Consider the following 20,677-nt stretch of genomic DNA (forward strand, 5'->3'; position numbering starts at 1 on the left):
TATTCCCTTTTGTTTGTTTTTAGCGAACCAGGCTGGATCAGAGGTAGGTAGATGTAAAAGAACAACAGTCAGTTTACATCCGATGCTCCATAGGGGTGAATGGACCGTCCAGTCAGGTCTGCCTGAAGAAGTGACTAACACGGTCATGTGAAAGGGGCCATAAAGAGATACAAAGCAACTTTGTTTATAACCACCTACCGACCTGCAGCGTACCCGCGTGCCACTGGAGTTCAAGTGGCTATAATGGAAGAATACCTAAAGCTGTAGACATCATCCCAGTACCGTTTTTTTTTTTTTTTAAATGCAGGCGGTCAGCTCTCTTGTAAAAGCAATCCTAGTGGCCAACTAGCCACTGGATTGCTTTTATAAAGGAGCAGGAAGGGACATTCCCCTCTCCCAACCGCGCTTCCGCTGGCTGATCAGAGAGCCGAACAAGGCCCGGATCGGCTTTAATCGGCTCTCGTTTATGGTAACCCGGAACCATTGACCTGACATCCCCTCCGATTTATCTGGATGTAAACGGCACCATTTTAGAAAAATCAAAAGCATTCGAAAATGCCAATCTTGGCATGATCAAATGCTTTTAAAAGAAGGACAGAGGAGGGATTTTGGATTCTTATAGACCCCAGATCTTTCCATAAAAAGCACCTGTCATTGCCTATTGTTGTCACAAGGATGTTTACATTCCTTCTGACAACAATAAAACTGATAAAAAAACAAAAACAAACCTAAAGTGCCCCTCTCCCCCGTGCTCAAACACAGACGGCGTGCATCAGTGCAGCGATTGTCTCGCACGTGAGGTTTTGTTGTGAACGTCAGATCACGGGTAGTCATTCTAGCACTAGACCTCCTCTGTAAACCTAAATTGCTAACCTGTAAAGACTTTTAAAGCCTCACCTATGAATAGAAACTTTGATGCCGTTTATCGTGTGCAAATTTAAAACGTGACATGTTTGGTATCCATTTACTCGGCATAACATCATCCTTTATATATATATATATCACAAAAAATCTGATTATGGTTTTTTTTGCATTCAAATAAAAAAAAAAAAAAAAATTTCCAAAACAATCCCGTTTGAAAAAACGCTGCGCAAACACCGTGTGACATAAATTTTTTATTTATTTTTGCAAAACCCACCAATTTATTCTCTAGGACCTCTGTTTAAAAAAAAAAAAAAAAAAAAAAAAAGGAATTTTCTAGCAAAAAATACAAAATTGTTACGTGTAAAGAAAAAGTGCCAGAAAAAGGCCCGGGCAGAAGGGGATAAATATACATGAGATAACAAGATACAACGTGACATTGTTTATAAACATTGATTATATGGAGGACAGAGAGAGAAACATTGTATCTTTCTATCTCCCACCTGAACAATGTTTATAAATAAGGTTACTTTGGATCTATTTCCCATCTGAACAAAGTAACCTTGTTTATAAACATTGTTCAGATGGGAAATAGAAAGATACAAAGTAACCTTGTTTACAAACATTGTAGCTTTCTATCTCCCACTTGTACAAAGTAACCCCGTTTTTATAAACATTGTTCAGATGGGAGATAGAAAGATACAAAGTAACCTTGCTTATAAACATTGTTCAGGTGGGAGATAGAACGATATGTTTATAAACAAAGTTATTTTGTATCGTTCTATCTCCCAACTGAACAATGTTTATAAACAAGGTTAACTTGTATCTTTCTATCTCCCATTTGAACAAAGTAACCTTGTTTATAAACATCGTTCAGACGACAGTGAGAGATGAAGTGGTTAATAATCAAGTTTGATGGACAATTTAGACCTCAGTAAGGACAGACGTCACCAGAGGATAGAGATGGGTGGAGTGTCTCTACCTCTTGCCAAATAAAGTTTTGCAAGTGAGACTGACATCTACACTCGACTTTGTATTTAGAGTTAGTGATGAGGCCCGGACTTCACACAACACCACTGACTAGAGTACAGCTTGGGGCTTTTGAGCGGTAACTTATCTGGCTATGTGTAGAACTACAAGTTCCAGCTTTCTTGACTGTCAAAGAAAAAAAAAGTCTTCCACTGAGGCCGCGTACACACGCGGGGACTGTTCGCCCAACTTTGTCCGCTGAACAGTGTTTCGGCGGACAGTCCGCCCGTGTGTGGGCTTTCAGCGGACAGTTTTAGCGAACAGTCTGCTGAACAAAGTTTTTCGGAAATTCCGAAAAACTGTCCGCTGAAACTTGGTTTCAGCGAACAGTCCCCTCGTGTGTAGGCTTGTTCGTCAAACTAAGTTCCGCGCATGCTCAGAAAGGATTTACACGCTGAAAGTTGTAATGCAGTGTATAGGACGTCGTATTTTCCGTCCCGTCGTACGTGCCGTTCACGTCATCGCGCACGGTTTCAGCAAACTGTTCGTTCGTCGTGTGTGGGCAAGTCCGTCCATGCTAATTTTGAGCGGACTGTTTGCTGAAACTGTTTGACGGACAAAGTTGAGCGAACAGTCCCTGCGTGTGTACGCGGCCTAACAATCAAGATGGATGGGAAGTCCACAATGCACAAGTGTGACTTCCTCCCCCCTCCATGTCTCTCCGCCGGCCCAGTTGTTCCATTTAGAAAATTGCTTCAACTTTTCCCCCCTTTTCTTTTCTTGAAGCGTCTAAGTGCGTCCGAAAGCCTAATCACCCGTGTCCATCCATATGCTCCCTGTGACGTCTGCAGGCCCGCGGGATGTGTGTTTATTCAGATGAAACAGCGGATCAGCTGGTTAACGCGGCCGCTCGACATTCTCATATTTTTTTACTAGAATGCAGATTTAGAGCATTAAGGAGGACGCCGCATAACAAGTGCAGCACAAGGCTGATAAAACCACACAGCAGATACTGCAGCCGTGCTGAAGATAGCAAAGTCTACTTCAAATCTGACCTCCGGTCTTCCCTTCAGTCTTGCACAGTTGTAGCGGCTCTTCTCCTGGACTGAAATGGCTTCCTCTGATTTCACCGCACACTGCGAGCTTCTCACAATGTGCATTAGAAGCTGCAGCAAGTCAGACAGACCCCTGCCTCATTTTATCCAGCATCATCTAGAGCTTTCCCCCTAAGCCTGATTGTCCTTGGTCTGCCCATTCAATTGTTTGGATTTCAGTTATTCCAATTATAGAGGCTTGGCATTACATGCAGTCGTGCGTACAAATTCAGCCTGCCTAGAAAATCACTTCTCCAGACTGACACCCACCCATCAAGGCATTTTCATAATTGCACAACTCCTCCTAAAAGTCAGCCCACTGCTTGCATCAGGACTGAGGGCTCCGGAGAGGAGTACTGAGGCCGGGGGCTGGGATGTATTTAGGAAACTATGAACAGCCCCCTGCCAGCCCCTCCCACCAGCCAGAATCTGCCTGTATTGCACAGAGATGCACAGAGGTCCAGTGATGACATCACCGGGACTAAAACAAAGTATGTAATGAAAATGGAAAGGTCTCATTGAAAGAAATGATCGGGGGGGGGGGGGGGGGGGGGGGTAACTAGGAATGGAAAACTGAAGCATTATGCTTAACCACTTCAGCCCCGAGCCTCTTTTTTACACTTTTTTTTTTTTTGCTAGAAAATTACTTAGAACCCCCAAACATATATGTATATATATATTATTATTTTTTGAACACCCTAGAGCAGGGGTGTCCAAACTTTTTTCAAAAGAGGGCCAGATTTGATGAAGTGAACATGCTCGAGGGCCGACCATTTTGTCTGGCATTCTTTAAACCATTAAAATTCAGTCTAAGTGTGTTCATCCGAGCACTAATACACGGCCCAACAAGAATTCTCTTGCCTTTGTGCTGTGTGTGGTGAACAGATGAGCTCGGTTGTGTTATTTGGATATACTGTATTTAATCGGCTTATACCACGCACCTTAACTTTAAAAAGGAAGTCTCAGGAAAAAATATTTAATAAAAATCTTACATTTTAAATAAAGACATGTGAAGCAAAATAAGGGTCAGTGCCCATCTGCAGCCCCCAGCGTATTGCCATGAATGCAGCCCCCAGCGTATTGCCAGGAATGCAGCCCCCCAGCGTATTGCCAGGAATGCAGCCCCCCAGCGTATTGCCAGGAATGCAGCCCCCCAGCGTATTGCCAGGAATGCAGCCCCCCAGCGTATTGCCAGGAATGCAGCCCCCCAGCATATTGCCAGGAATGCAGCCCCCCAGCGTATTGCCATTAATGCAGCCCCCCAGCATATTGCCATTAATGCAGCCCCCCAGCATATTGCCATTAATGCAGCCCCCCAGCATATTGCCATTAATGCAGCCCCCCAGCATATTGCCATTAATGCAGCCCCCACATTGCCATTAATGCAGCCCCCAGCATATTGCCATTAATGCAGCCCCCACATTGCCATTAATGCAGCCCCCACATTGCCATTAATGCAGCCCCCACATTGCCATTAATGCAGCCCCCACATTGCCATTAATGCAGCCCCCACATTGCCATTAATGCAGCCCCCACATTGCCATTAATGCAGCCCCCACATTGCCATTAATGCAGCCCCCACATTGCCATTAATGCAGCCCCCACATTGCCATTAATGCAGCCCCCACATTGCCATTAATGCAGCCCACACATTGCCATGAATGCAGCCCCCATATTGCCATGAATGCAGCCCCCACATTTCCATGAATGCAGACTCACCATTGCCATCAGTGCAGCCTGATTAGTGTCCCTCTGCAGCGTTGGAGAAGACAGGGAGGGGGTGGGATGAGCGCCGACAGACATTACAGGAGAAACTCCTGTTTCTATCGATGGCCTCTTTAATTGAAAGTCCCGCCTCCTGTGATGGACAAAACGGTTGTCCAATGGCAGCACAGGATGAGACTTCCTTTTACACAGGAAGCTGTCCTGAATCCACGGCACTCGTCCCGCCCCCTCCATGGCAGCCAGCATATCTATCATTTGTGGCCCCCGACGATCGGGGATTCGTTGGGGGCCACAAAAGGTATATATGTGAACATGACCAGACGGGCCGTCTGGAAAGCGGGCCGTGATTGGCCCGCGGGCCGGACTTTGGACATGCCTGCCCTAGAGAATAAAATGGCGGCCGTTTCTGTCACACCATATTTGAGCAGCTGTTTTTTTGGAAAAAATAAAATTTTGAATTAAAAAATAAGACAACAGTAAGGTTAGCCCAATTGTTTTTTTTAAAAAAATTTCAACATTTTGGCCAAAATTTTTTGCAACAAATTTTTAGCCTTAAAAATCTCCATAGGCGAGGCTTAAAAATGTCTACAGGACAGTAGTTTTGAGTTATAGAGGAGATCTAGGGCTAGAATTATTGCTCTCACTCTCACGATCGCGGTAATACCTCACATGTGTGGTTTAAACACAGTTTTCATATGCGGGCGTAACTTACGTATGCGTTTGCTTCTGCGCACGAGCTTGAAGGGACGGGGCGCTTTAACCACTTGCCGACCGCTGCAGGCCGATATATGTCGGCACAATGGCAGCAGTGGGCAAATGGGCGTACCTGTACGTCCCCTTTAATTGGTGGGGAGAGTGGGCGCGTACCCCGTGACTGTGCCCATGGACTCGATGTCCGCCGGTGTCCCGCAGAGGCAGAACAGGAAGATGCCTATGTAAACAAGGCATTTCTCCATTCTGCCTAGTAACAAGACAGATCTACTGCTCCCTGCCATCGGGAGCAGTGATCGCTGTCATGTCAGTGGTAGCCCATCCCCCTCCCCACAGTTAGAATCACTCCCTAGGACACACTTAACCCCTTGATCGCCCCCTAGTGTTAACCCCTTCCCTGCCAGTGTCATTTACACAGTAATCAGTGCATTTTTATAGCACTGATCGCTGTATAAATGACACTGGTCCCAAAATAGGGCCAAGTGTCCGCCATAATGTTGCAGTCACAATAAAAATCGCAGATCACCAACATTACTAATAAAAAAATAAAAATGGCAAAAAACTATCCCTTATTTTGTAGACGCTATAACTTTTGCGCAGACCAATCAATATACGCTGACTGCAATTTTTTTTTACCAAAAATATGTAGAAGAATACATATCGGCCTAAACTGAGGAAAAAAAAAAAAATATTTTTTTTAGATATTTTTCAGGGATATTCATTATAGCAAAAAATATAGCTTTTTTTTCAAAATTGACGCTTTTTTATAGCGCAAAAAATAAAAACCGCAGAGGTGATCAAATACCACCAAAATAAATCTCTATTTGTTGGGAAAAAAGGACGTCAATTTTGTAGGGGTACAGCGGCGCACGTCCGCGCGTCAGTTAAAGCGACGCAGCGCCGAATCACAAAAAGTGCTCTGGTCAGGAAGGCGGTAAAATCTTCCAGAGCTGAAGCGGTTAAAAAATTTAAATTTGTTTATTCATTTAACTTTTTTTTTTTTTTTTTTAGCAAGAAAATTAATTTTACTTTTACATTTTTTAATTTTGACACTGTCTTTCTAAAAATAAAAATTGGGGTCACTTTTATTCCTATTACAAGGAATGTAAACATCCCTTGTAATAGAAAAAATGCATGACGGGACCTCTTAAATATGAGATCTGGGGTCATAAAAACCTCAGATCTCATATTTACAATAAAATGCAACAAAAACATTTAACGTCAAAGTACTGACATACGGGTACGTCATTTTGTGTGAAGTGGTTAAGGGAATGAAATGGTGGAATCTGAGCAGACATTATGGTGTTACGACCTGAAAAGGTTCTGTTCACACCTGGGCGATTGGAATCACCGCCATTCTGCCCGCAATTCCAAATCGCAGAATGCCTGTGTGATGCCATTACTCCTTAATGGCACCCCAATTGTGCCACCATGAATCATCGCACTAGCGTCCCACGATTCCAATCGCGCAGGTGTGAACGAAGCCTTATGCCGCGTACACACGATTGGAATTCCGGCCAGAAAAAGACTGATGAGAGCTTTTCATCGGAAAATGCGACCGTGTGTATGCTCCATCGGAATTTAGCTGTCCGAATTTCCGCCAGCCAAAAATTGATAGCATGTTCTCAATTTTCCCGATGGAAAAACTTTCTATCGGTAATTTACGATCGCGTGTATGCAATTTCCATCACGCCAAAAATCACACATGCTCAGATTCAACTACGAGACGGAAGCTATTGGCTACTGGCTATTGAACTACCTTTTTCTAGTCGCATCGTACGCGTTGTACGTCACCGTGTTATAAACGATCGGAATTTGGTGTGACCGTGTGTAGGCAAGATAGCTTGAGCCGAATTCCGTCGGGAAAACCATCAGAGCTTTTTCCGACGAGAATTCCGATCGGGTGTACACGGCATTAGAGTTATGGGAGGAAGGCTGGCGGCACATGACAAACTGATCCAACAAATGCCTGTGCCTAGGCTGAGATGTCATCAGTCTGCTGCAGGCAGGAGGAAGCATTTCCTCAGTCTCCCCTTGCTTCATAGATCAGACTGCAACATTGTAACTTTGTAGCAAGTCATAAAGTTGGAGGCCGCATTAGGGGCTGATCAGTGTCAGACATTTGTGAGCACAGGGAAGAATTACACAGACACCAGGATTTACACGATTGTGAGTCAGCATTTCAGTCCAGGAAGTAGATGTGACCTCGGGTGATGCCTGAACAAATATGGGGTCATCGTTCTGGAGAGAAATGCAGATAGAGGCATTGTATGGGGTAGTAGTGTGATCTCTGTGAGAGGGAATACAATATCTGAAAGGGTTGCACTGACTCTCTCCCAATCCAGGTGGTGATAAACCATGAAGTTAGTATAATCCAAATAACTGTGTGCAGCAATATGAATAAAAGCACAAGTAAGCTGATGCTGCAAGCCTATATGCCCCATACAAAAGGAAAGAGATTTTTTTTTGCTGAATAAGCATGTGTTAGTTGCATGCTGCGACTCCCCAGAGATCCGCCCCGCCCCCAGGCCTACTGTCTCCCAAGATACAGCATGTCACCAGCCACCCGCTGCTCCCGCTAATTACTGGTTGGCAAGGCCGGCATCGAGCGCATCACCACCTGATGTTTGTTTTGTGGGCTGCATGAACAAGGCATCAGCCCACTGGTGAAATTATAGTGTGCCGCTCGAGGGGGAGAGTCAGTTACATAACACACAGGAGCGGGGGAATGTTTATTATATTTAATTCAGCCACAAATGGGGATCCTAAAGTAGTGATGAAAGGTATGAGGACAGTTCTATGGGAGGTGGTTGGACAGGGAGTTCATGCTATACGATATTGGTCTCCAAACTGCGGCCGTTCCTTGCCTTTATTCTGCCCATGGGCTCCATTTCTCCCTCTGGCACCGATGGACCACTATTCCTCCCACTGACACCATTATTGGGCCACTATTCCTCCCAATGAACCCAAAGATGGAGCACTATTCCTCCCACTGACACCAATGATGGGCCACTGTTCCTCCCACTGACACCAATGATGGGGCACTATTCCTCCCACTGACACCAATGATGGGGCACTATTCCTCCCACTGACACCAATGATGGGGCACTATTCCTCCCACTGACACCAATGATGGGCCACTGTTCCTCCCACTGACACCAATGATGGGGCACTATTCCTCCCACTGACACCAATGATGGGGCATTATTCCTCCCACTGACACCAATGATGGGGCACTATTCCTCCCACTGACACCAATGATGGGGCATTATTCCTCCCACTGACACCAATGATGGGCCACTGTTCCTCCCACTGACACCAATGATGGGGCACTATTCCTCCCACTGACACCAATGATGGGGCACTATTCCTCCCACTGACACCAATGATGGGGCACTATTCCTCCCACTGACACCAATGAAGGGGCACTATTCCTCCCACTGACACGAATGAAGGGGCACTATTCCTCCCACTGACACGAATGAAGGGGCACTATTCCTCCCACTGACACGAATGATGGAGCACTATTCCTCCCACTGACACCAATAATGGGCCACTATTTCTCCCACTGATACCAATGATGGGCCACTATTCTTCCCACTGACACCAAAAATGGAGCACCATTCCTCCCACTGACACCGATGATGGGGCACCATTTCTTCACTGACACCAATGAGGAGTAACAATTGACACAAATGATAGGGTACAATTTCTTCCACTGACACCAATGATTGGCCACTATTCCTCCCACTTACACCAATGATGCACTATTCCTTCCACTGACACCAATGATGGGGCACTATTCCTCCCACTGACACCAATGATGGGGTACAATTTCTTACACTGACACCAATGATGGGGCACAGCCGACCACAGCTGCTATGTGATCTGTTTACTCCCAAGTGACCACCAAGCTTGAAGCATTTTTACTCATTGGCCACAATTCAATCAAATATTAATGGCCCCTTCCAAACCAATACTCCCAGTGCGGACTGTTTGCTAACCACTTAAACACCAAAGGGCAGCATGTGGACCTCAGGCTGCAGGTTGAGAACCAGAGCCCAGGACCTTCTATATCGGACCCTGCAATGTTTAGCAACATGTGATCAATCAGATCGCCCAAGCACAGTGAAGTTGGGTAAAGAAAGGAGCATGCCCATCCCTGTGCGGATACCAGTCCTCAGAGGTATCGGGTAGCTAGATAAGTGCTGTAAAGGCACCGTAGGGCCTTTTCTGTAGAGCCACTGTGTGAACTTGCTTTCTAAAAACATCTAACAGGTTTGCTTTTTGGCTAAATTCGCTGCCGACAGCACCATCTTTGTTCAGCCATCACCCAGGGTCACCATCTACTTCCTGGACTGAGATGCCGATTCAGAGACGACACAATCATGCAAATCCTGCCTGTGCAGCTCATGGCTATGTTTTAAAAAAAAATGTCTGACACAGATCAGCCCCCTGCTGCAACCTCTCAGCTTGTGGCTTGCTAGAAAGTTACAGATATAAACAACAAAAGAACAACTCTCTAGGCAGAAATCTCACAGTGCATCCTACCTGCTAATGGAAACAGGTGCTGGCTCTGCATGTAGGAATGATTTGAAGAAAAGACTGGACAGCCACACTCTGTTGACACCTTTATTGAAGGCGGTTTAAAAATTCTTCTGGTACAAAGGACATCAGAGGCACAGGATCAATGGAAAGCTGACATGTTTCACACCACTATGACTAAGCACCCCATAGTGGTGTGTCAGCTTTTCATTGATCCTGTGCCTCTGGTGTCTTTGTACCAGAAGAATTTTTAAACCGCCTTCAATAAAGGTGTCAACAGAGTGCGGCTGTCCAGTCTTTTCTTCAACTGAAAGTTACAGTTAGGTCAGGGATTGGAGACTGAGGAAATGCTTCCTCCTGCTTGCAGAAAACTGATGACATCAACCCAGGTTACACAAAGTCACTGGGCGGAGATCAAAGACAGCTCTTTAATGATAAAAGGTGGAGCTTTTCTGATAAATGACACTGTTGTTGTATAATGTGACATGTCAGGAATTTACTGTTATGGAGTAAACTAACCGACAGGTTTGCTTTAATCATTGAAGCACCTCTCACTTACCATTCAGGTTTTGTGTAAATTGCTTTTTAACTTTCTATTTGGTTTGCAATCAAGAAAACAGAAGATACTGCTCACCTGCACCCTCTGTCTTCAGTAAGAACAGGTCTGTGTGGACGGTCCCTTTATCAACATCCTTCTTTATTCTCTGGAAAGAATGATTACAGTCAGAGACCACCAAAACTTAAGACACACTGGGTGAAATTATTCTGAACTGGCATCATATGTTGGCACTGCTGCCAGCTAGTAGATTAAATCTGACCTCCGGCCTTCCCTTCAGTCTTGCACAGTTGCAGCGGCTCCTCTTTTGGACTGAAATGGCTTACTCTGATTTCACCGCACACGGTGAGCGTCTCACAATGTGCACTAGAAGCTGAAGCAAGTCAGATGGAGCCCCGCCTCATTTCTTGGCTGCAGCATCATCTAGCGCTTTCCTCCCCAGCTGATTGTCGCTGGCCCACCCTTTTCATACAATCATGAAGGTTCAACGTCATATGTGGGTGTTACCTAGGGTGGTCTGCATGCAAACACAGCCTGCCTAGGAATGCCCACTCCTCCAGACTGACACCTATCCATCAAGACATTTTGATATTTGCATAACCCCTCCAAGGAGCCAGCCTACTGCTTGTATCAGGACTGAGGGATCTTGAGAGGAGTACGCAGGTAGGATGCTACCATGTTTTCAGGAAGCTATGAACAGCACTCTGCTGGCTTCTGCCACCAGGCTATGATCTGCCTGCATTGCTCAGAGACCCAGTGATGACCTCATTGGGTCTAAAATAAGAAACATAATGCAGAAAATAAGAGAAGTAGACTGCTGGTGGTTTATTTCACATATCCCATAATGGAACATTTTCAGAAACAGAATTTGATGCATACACATTGGTTGACAAGTTGTGTGAGGTCATGTGATGCTCATATTGGGCCCTTTCATGAAACTGGAAGGCTACAGATTACCTTACTAAGGTTTAAATTAATAAGTGGACAGGAAAGCGTTTCAAGATGAGGAACCGCAGTATTGGTAAATATTCTCCACCTACAATATTCTGTGATGTAAAAACCACATGCAGTTTAACAGTGGAGTCTGAGAGTCACATACATTACACTGGCTGCATGAACAGATCTTGGCTATTCATAAAAAATGAATAATTTAAAGTGGTTCTGGCCGCACAGTCTCTAAACATTTACCTCTCTCAATTCAGCGCTATCCCATCTGCAGCAACACTGTATGCTCTTCCCGATCTCACAGGAGACACAGGCAGCAGCGGGAGCCATAGGCCCTGCTGCTGTCAGTCAAATCCTGTGAAGAGAGAGTGGGGAGTGTAGCCTATGGACACACACAGCACGGCTTGGAAGAGCACCCACACAGGTACCCCTATCAGGGCTGCTGTAAGGAAACCACAGGGCCCCATACAGCCAACATGACAGGGCCCCCACCCAAATAAACACAATTTACTATGCTTCAGTTATGAATAAACACAGTGAGTGATCAGTACTGATCAATCATTGTGTTCATTCAGGAAAGGAAGGGGCTGGTAAATAAGACATATTTACTGGACCCTTCCCCCACTTTCCATCCTGAAGGTTCCTATTGTGTGCTTGCAGTTTCTGGCGGTAAGGAAAGAAGAGAAGCCGGCAGCCCTGCCAGGGTAGAGGGGGGGGGGGGGGGGGCACACAGGGGGACCTGGGCAGCAGGCGGAAATATATGATGTACAGGGAGGATGATCAGTGCGGCAGGGGAGCAATTACTAGAACCAATCCCCTGTAAAGCTCTCTTGGCAGCAGCTGAAAGCCGGTAGGATAAAGAGGGGGAGAAGCCAGCTTTCAGCTGCTGTAGAGATATCAATTTTCTATCGAATATGAATTATGATACAAATGTCCTACTCCTTTACATATATTATAGATAGGTCAATTATAATGCCACACTACACTTGACCCTCCACGTACTTCATATAAAGTCCTGCCTCCCTGTTCCCTTTTCTCTTTTGTACAGCTGCTGTAGAGAGCCACACATGGGATTGGTTTCAGTAATTGTCCCTCCGCCACGCCGATCACTCTCCCTGCCCACATCCAATTCACCCTGCTGCCTGGGCCCCCCTCTGCTGGCCCAAACCCTGTACCTTATCACTTTAATTTTGTACGCATTACCTATTCCACTATTAGAAGCAACACTGCAGCCTGTGTGCACGCACAACTCACCTGCTTGGAATAACCGCCATAGATGACCAAGCTGCCATCCTGAGTGGTGGTCATTTGACATCCGGATCGTGGTGAAGGACCTGTCCCAGATGGAGCGATCTTGGCCCACGTAAAGGTGTCAAGGTTAAATGTGTATAGGTCATTATAGTATATGTAGTCCCTAGAAACGAGCAGACACTTTTTTAACAGAAAGTAGCTTGGAATGGGCAGTAAGGCGGAGGACATCCAAGGCAGAGATGAGAAAGCACACAAACAGCAGGCAAAAAAAAAAAACCCAGCAGGAATGGGCCAGGTCGAAACGAAAAAAATAAATAAAAAAAAGTAAAGAAAAGGGCAAGCAGGAGAAAGAGGGCAGGGAGGAAAACGTAAGGCAGGAGAACAGAGGGCCCAGGTGAGAGAACCGAGGGCAGTCAGGGCTCAGGCGAGCAGAACCGAGGGCAGTCAGGGCTCAGGCGAGCAGAACAGAGGGCAGTCAGGGCTCAGGCGAGCAGAACAGAGGGCAGTCAGGGCTCAGGCGAGCAGAACAGAGGGCAGTCAGGGCTCAGGCGAGCAGAACAGAGGGCAGTCAGGGCTCAGGCGAGCAGAACAGAGGGCAGTCAGGGCTCAGGCGAGCAGAACAGAGGGCAGTCAGGGCTCAGGCGAGCAGAACAGAGGGCAGTCAGGGCTCAGGCGAGCAGAACAGAGGGCAGTCAGGGCTCAGGCGAGCAGAACAGAGGGCAGTCAGGGCTCAGGCGAGCAGAACAGAGGGCAGTCAGGGCTCAGGCGAGCAGAACAGAGGGCAGTCAGGGCTCAGGCGAGCAGAACAGAGGGCAGTCAGGGCTCAGGCGAGCAGAACAGAGGGCAGTCAGGGCTCAGGCGAGCAGAACAGAGGGCAGTCAGGGCTCAGGCGAGCAGAACAGAGGGCAGTCAGGGCTCAGGCGAGCAGAACAGAGGGCAGTCAGGGCTCAGGCGAGCAGAACAGAGGGCAGTCAGGGCTCAGGCGAGCAGAACAGAGGGCAGTCAGGGCTCAGGCGAGCAGAACAGAGGGCAGTCAGGGCTCAGGCGAGCAGAACAGAGGGCAGTCAGGGCTCAGGCGAGCAGAACAGAGGGCAGTCAGGGCTCAGGCGAGCAGAACAGAGGGCAGTCAGGGCTCAGGCGAGCAGAACAGAGGGCAGTCAGGGCTCAGGCGAGCAGAACAGAGGGCAGTCAGGGCTCAGGCGAGCAGAACAGAGGGCAGTCAGGGCTCAGGCGAGCAGAACAGAGGGCAGTCAGGGCTCAGGCGAGCAGAACAGAGGGCAGTCAGGGCTCAGGCGAGCAGAACAGAGGGCAGTCAGGGCTCAGGCGAGCAGAACAGAGGGCAGTCAGGGCCCAGGCGAGCAGAACAGAGGGCAGTCAGGGCTCAGGCGAGCAGAACAGTGGGCAGTCAGGGCCCAGGCGAGCAGAACAGTGGGCAGTCAGGGCCCAGGCGAGCAGAACAGAGGCAAACAGAAGGCAGTAATTGGGCAGTCCAGGGCAGTGAAGAAACAGACGAGAGGACAGGGAAAGGGCAAGCAGGAGAACAGATGACTACAAAGGGGCAGGTGAGAGCACAGGGGGCAAGGAAGGGGCAGGTGGAAGCAGAGGGCAAGTAAAGGAACAGAGGGCAGTGACGGGGCAAGCAGGGGGGGGAAAAAAAGGGCAGAGGTGGGGTGGGAACAGTGTGTGTGAGGCAGGCAGAAGAGGATTAGGGAAGGGTAGGCAGGAGAACAGAGGGCAGGGAAAAGGCAGGCAGAAGAACAGAGGACAGGGAAGAGGAAGGCAGAAGAACAGAGGACATGGAAGAGGAAGGCAGAAGAACAGAAGACATGGAAGAGGAAGGCAGAAGAACAGAAGACATGGAAGAGGAAGGCAGAAGAACAGAGGGCTTAGAAGAGGCAAACATGAGAACTGATGGTAGGGAGAGGAGGTATACTCTTAGGATTAGGACAGGCATGAGTTGGTAGGACACACCGACAGGCTCACCTTGTGCTTTCATGGAATCCTCCAAACACGATCAGTTGTCTCTTGGTATAAACCATGCGGTGCCCACTTCTTCCAGAGGGGCCTCCAGTAGCCCTACATATGAAAAAACAGGTCAGTCAGCACTTTGGTTTACCAAGCTGGAAAAGCTGATTAACAGGAACAATATGGGGCCGATTTACTAAAACTGGAGAATGCTAAATATGCTGCAGCTCTTCATGGCAGCCAATCAGCTTCTAACTTCAGCTTGTTCAATTAAGCTTTCACAAAAAAAACAAAACAAAAAACTGCACGCTGGTTTCTATGCACCATTTTTCTTTTTCTATGAACCACACCAGTTTTTGCACGCTCCAGTTTTAGTAAATAAACCCCTATGTGAAACAGAGCCTAAAAAGAATAAAAAGAAAAGAAAAGAGAAAAGAAAAAAAAAACGTATAAAAATGTATTGAGAAACCAGTGATGGAAGACACTTCCATATCATTTCCCCACCTGTCTACTTGTGTTGGCTAAAAATTCAAAAGGACAATGTTTGACAGTATCATATTGCTGGGAAATAATTATTTTAGGGCTGCTCTGATTCTTAGCATATCCTTATATATTTTTTTACTCCCTAGAAGACTATAGCATGTATTTATATCAGGTTCAGAGTCACTTCTATTTTTCTCAGGTATTTATCTATCTTTCCTGCATCTGGAACAGATGAAAGCTTCTCATCCTGAAGTATCTGGAGAGACACCTGCAGGAAGGACGGGATCTGTCACATCTGTCCTAGCAACCAAGCGCTTCACGACGGCAGGCGGACCAGATGGGATGAGCGCTCTGCAGAGCTCCTCTGGCGCTGCACTTGTCACCTGTGCACCTGACACCTGGCCAGCCCGGGGACCTCCGCACAGCTTCCAGAACCAATCACTGCTAGATAAGCAGCCCCCTGGGAACTGCTGTTGTTGTGGTGATGGTAGGCTTGACACAAGGAGGAGACAATTAACTACATACAGAGACCCGGTACACAATTAGAAGACTGTGAAAAGAATACAACAGGTCCTGACATCTAGCCAATTAGTCCATTACAAATTCTGCAGAGATCCCAGCTGTTTAAATTGAGCATCCAGCTATAGTAAGAAAACAAATCCCCCAGTTCGGCTCAATACAAATTGCTTCGCTTTAGCAAACTTTACAGAGTCCTACATGCTCCTGCCCTGTAGATACTGATCGCAGAACAGTGCAGGCAATGAAACTTTACAGAATGAGGACCGAGACCTAGCGCTATGTTCACATTTTATGCGTGTCAGGAACGTGTGTAAAATCATGCCTCTCCAGACATACAAAATCATGCTGATTATTAGCAGATGCGTGGCTGAGCCACCAATTCCTAATGGCACCCCCATGTATCTAACATTCAAATTTTCATGTGTGCATGGACACACAGGCTAACATGGAGGGCGGTTTAAAAAATAAATAAATAAATAAGTCAAAACACCTGTAAAACAGTGATTTTTGAGCTGCAGTGTGCATAAAGGCCTTTGGGTAACAATGACTTTCGCAGTGTGAAAAATCAGGGCAAGAAGTGTTTTTGATTTTCTATATTATTTGGCTGGTCATCACAGATACTGAATGGTTAAGCACAGCTACCTTGCAGCACTGCAATCCCAGATTTCTTTCTTACTCCAATCATAAGCAAAATGGAGTTTGCACATTTCTTGCAGGTGTTCCAGCTAATTCTTTGGACCCAAAATCTTACTGGTAGGTTGAATGGTGTGCTGAATTTCCCACACCACAATGTCCAACCTCACATTCTTGGCAGGAAAGCAGGGAGGGGAAATGAACACTGTGCTAGCAACCTGTGTCCACAAGAACAGTCACCTGTCACAGCCAAAGCAGCAACTGCCACCTGATGTGCCTAGAAATGTGTGAAGCACTAAACTCTTGTCAGTCCTTACTTGATATGCTCCCACGTCTTGGTGGCGAGATGAAGCACCCACAGGTCCTTGTAGTGGTAAAACTGCTCCCCATCAGGAGATGCAAATTCTCCTCCGAAGACCCAGATCTGCCCACCGGCCTGCGGTACTGCCACTGCCTAGGAGGAAGACAGAAGAGAGCAAAAGGTCACAACAATCACACTATGAACCTTTTTTTGGAGGGGGGATCCCAGCAGTGATAGAGATAGTGATAAAAACCTGAGTTTGCAAGGAGGCAAATGCCAAAAGCATAAAATATAAAAGTCAAGATTCAATTTCATTCCGACTTATGTCATAAGCAGCCAATATATTTCAGGGCTTAAAAGGTTCCCTCCTTCACCAGGGCTACAAACACCACAAAGGATTATGATCAGTATATAGTATTGACTGGTGTAAGTGGTATAGGATATCTGGCATAAACACATAATGTTATGCAATACAAAATTTGGAAGTCAGGTACAGATGGACACACAGTGTGTGTGTGTGTGTGTGATTATATTTATATTTTATTATTATTATACAGGTTTTATATAGCGCCAACAATTTGTGCAGCGCTTTACAACATGAGGGCAGATATTACAGTTAACATTACAATTTGGTACAAGAGGAATCAGAGGGCCCTGCTCGTTAGAGCTTACAATCTAAAAGGGAAGGATCAACTGATACAAAAGGTAATAGCTTGGGGGGGGGGGGGGGGGGGGGGTGAGCTGATGGAGGAAGTAAAACAGTGTTAGTTAGAAGCAGGATAGGCTTCTTTGAAGAGAAGGGTTTTTTAGGGGACAGTCGGACAGATTGGGGTAGGGAGTTCCAAAAGGATGGGAGAAGCTCTGGAGAAATCCTGTAGGAGAGCATGGGAGGAGGTGACAAGGGAGGTAGAGAGCAGGAGGTCTTGGGATGACCGAAGAGAGCAGCTTGGTTGGTATTTTGGGACTAAGTTAGTGATGTAACTAGGGGCAGAGTTATGGATGGCTTTGTAAATTTTTGTTAGTACTTAGAATTTTATTCGTTGGGTGAGTGGAAGCCTATATATATATATATATATATATATATATATATATATATATATATACGAATATTTTTTTCTTCTATTTTTAAATAAATTTGAGGGCAGCAATCTATGTATTTTATATACTGTAAGTAACACGTAGATCAACTATAAAAAGGAAGGGTAGAGAGAATTAAAAATTAATAAAAATCAGGTACAGCTTTTCAATACAACAGTTTTAAAAAGGGTGGGAATACATCAATCAATATACTTGGTGGGAACAATTTGGTAAATCCTCAATGTAATACATAAGTGCATATGGAACAAATGCAATAGGATCCAAAGGGCTGAACACTTGAAAACCAGATCCACTTTATTAATAATGTTCAAAACGCCATGTACAGCAAAAAGTAGACAGAACCAAGTAACACAGTCACAGTCAGGGTTTCGTGGCGATAGCGCTTATTTATGACTAGTGACTAGTCATAAATAAGCGTTAGCAGAGCAAGATGCATTGACTGTGTTTCCTTGCTCCCACAGTGAAGATTATTAATGAAGCAGATCCACTTTTCAAGTGTGCAGCCCTTTGGATCCTATTGCAGTTGTTCCATATGGCTGGATGAGCGGTGCTTGCACCTGAATACACAGGCGGTGAAATGGATTGTGTGGGGGACCTACCTAGAACAGCAACATTCACATTTAAATACGAAAGTGAAACTTTGTAAAAACAAGACTTTTTATGGAGTGAACTGTACTGTAGATACATCTATTCACACTGTACTGCTGAACTATAAAACCTGACAGGGGTTCTAACCCCCTCAACACGATCCAGAAAAAGAAAAAGAAATATTACACTCTAAGTGCAAGGCACTGCAGTGACAGCCCCTCTGGAACATGTCTATGATGCCTAGCACTCAGAGTATTTTCTCAGTCTTAGGACATCTAGTGGTAAAAATGAATTACTGCAGGGGACAGTGGCTTTACTGAGTTTGGTGGTCTTACTGACCAATAAGGAGGCTTGAAAACAGAAAAGAATTGAGGATTTTTTTCTTTGTACGCTTTTACTTCGTAAAATAAAAAAATAATTTTTTTTTTTTAAATGAATATTTTATTGGGCTAATTATATCATACATGCCAGGAGCTCCGTATTAATAAACATCTCCGCACGCCAGAGGGTCTTCTGAGAGCAGGCGCTGTACACATTTCTCTGTCAATCAAGTCTATTAGCCTGAGCGGCATACAGATAATTGTCACGGCAGACAAACTGCTGTACTCGTTCAGCTCCAGCGCCTCCATCTAATACAAGCAGCAAATGAGGCTTCGCGGACGGCGCGGCTGCTCACACTCATGTTTATGAGCATTACATGCATGACATAATAAGTGCAGCTGTCTCACTTCCACACACAACACCTCCAATGCCATCACATCTTTAGGAATTATTCCTGAATAAACAGAAGGAGAAGAGTTCCTGCCATTCCAGGAACTATTTTGCTTAAAAGGGACCTTTCCAAGAAACCAGTTGGGTCGATGTTAACACAATGTCCCCACCTACTCTTATTCACGTTTATTAAAGAGACCCTGTCACCTTCCCCATACAGAGGAAAGAGACAGTTTTGGACACTGACCGTGCCCCAAAAAACAAAACAAAACACATTATCTGTCCTGATTGCTGCCGCTCTCCCCTTGCACTTGCCAGAAATTCCCAACTGTCAAAATGACAGCCGGGTGTTGCTGTGTATATACAGGAGCTGTAGAAGCTGCTGTCAAAAAAAACTGGCACAGTGTTAATTAAAATTATTCAGACAGATACAAAATAACATTGTTTATAAACATTGTTCAAACAGGAGATAGAGAGAGATACAAAGTAACATTGTTAATAAACATCGAGGCCTCGTGCACACAGGAGGGTTTTGCAAACTCTCTCAGAAGCCTTTCCTGCCTGCAGCAGCGTTTTAGAAAAAAGAAACAGCTGTGGCTTGTAAATGTGTCTAAAACCTTTAGGCACATTTACAGGTGTCAAGCACTTGGGCAATAATTCATTATAGTTGTCCAGATTAATAAATCATTTTGGCCATTGAACTGAATTAATGTTCAAGCAATAAAAGCGCCTAACGTTATCACACGTTCAGATGCGTTTACAAGCATCAAGTGTTTTATCTTCCAAAACTCTGCTGCTCCTGGACGCACTGGCAGAGGGGTTTTTTTTTCCTGCCTTTAAAAGCTGCTAAAAGTCTATGTGTGCATGGACATATAGGCTAACATGCAGGGGAGTTTAGAGGCAGGAAAAAAAAAAAAAAAAAAAAAAAGACGCCTGACACCCCTAGAAGCAGCTGTAAAAAACGTCCAGTGTGCATGAGGCCTGATCAGATGGGAGAGTGATACAAAGTAACATTGTTTATAACCATGGATCACACAGGAGTTAAACACAAAGTCATGGACTGGAGATGGAGAGATACAAAGCAACGTTGTTACTTTTGAATCTGCTCCATTCACCTGCAGATTAGAAGGATGAGCTTCTCTCTGCATACTAGGTCAGTTACAGCAACCTGACAGAAAAAGAATTTTTTTTAAATAGGTTCCAATTAAAATCCTTATTAACCCTTAGTTTACCCCAATCAGCCCTAATTAACGCCTTCTTACCCTTCTCCCCGTATCCTTCCAATTTCTTTAAATACTGAAATAAAGTTTTTTCTGGTTTTGGATACTTTTTTTTTTTTTGTCTATGGATTGCATAGAGAATAATAGCGTTTTTGCAGAACAATATCACCAAAAGAAAAAAACTTTGCTTGCCCTGGACAAGTAAAAAAAAAAAAAAAAAAAAAAAGTTGGCATATGTACTACCTTGGTATCTTAAGAAACAAATAAGAAATGTAAAATAAATAAATAAATAAATAAATAAAATAAAAAAAAAGGGATGGCTGCCCTGGGCACAGAGTGTATTGTAGGGTTGGGGGCGCTGCAAGTTCCTTCTACTATGAGGCTGACAGGAGAAGTGACAGGGGTATCACTACTTCCGTCAGCCAAGCACTGGAAGCAGCAAGGAGAGGAGAAGAGCAGGGAGGAGGTGCGGACTGTGCTCGCTTTCCCCTTCCTCCTTTAT

The 20,677-nt window shown here is 45.4% G+C and overlaps 1 protein-coding gene across 1 annotated transcript in view; it reads right to left on the reverse strand.

The window, feature by feature from the left end:
• The window catches only part of KLHDC4 (kelch domain containing 4), a 55,000-nt gene that overhangs the window by 6,155 nt on the left and 28,168 nt on the right, over nt 1–20,677 (reverse strand). The window contains exons 5-8 of the mRNA XM_077453357.1: nt 16,575–16,711; nt 14,641–14,733; nt 12,661–12,820; nt 10,540–10,609 (exon numbers count right to left, since the gene is read on the reverse strand). Of these exons, the coding sequence (XP_077309483.1) occupies nt 10,540–10,609; nt 12,661–12,820; nt 14,641–14,733; nt 16,575–16,711 (460 nt within the window). The remainder of the gene's footprint in view (nt 1–10,539; nt 10,610–12,660; nt 12,821–14,640; nt 14,734–16,574; nt 16,712–20,677) is intronic.

This window comes from Lithobates pipiens, unplaced genomic scaffold (genome assembly GCF_037356315.1).
Source record: "Lithobates pipiens isolate NorthernLeopardFrog02 unplaced genomic scaffold, aLitPip1_a1.2 Scaffold_10, whole genome shotgun sequence".
NCBI classification, from domain to species: Eukaryota; Metazoa; Chordata; class Amphibia; order Anura; family Ranidae; genus Lithobates; species Lithobates pipiens.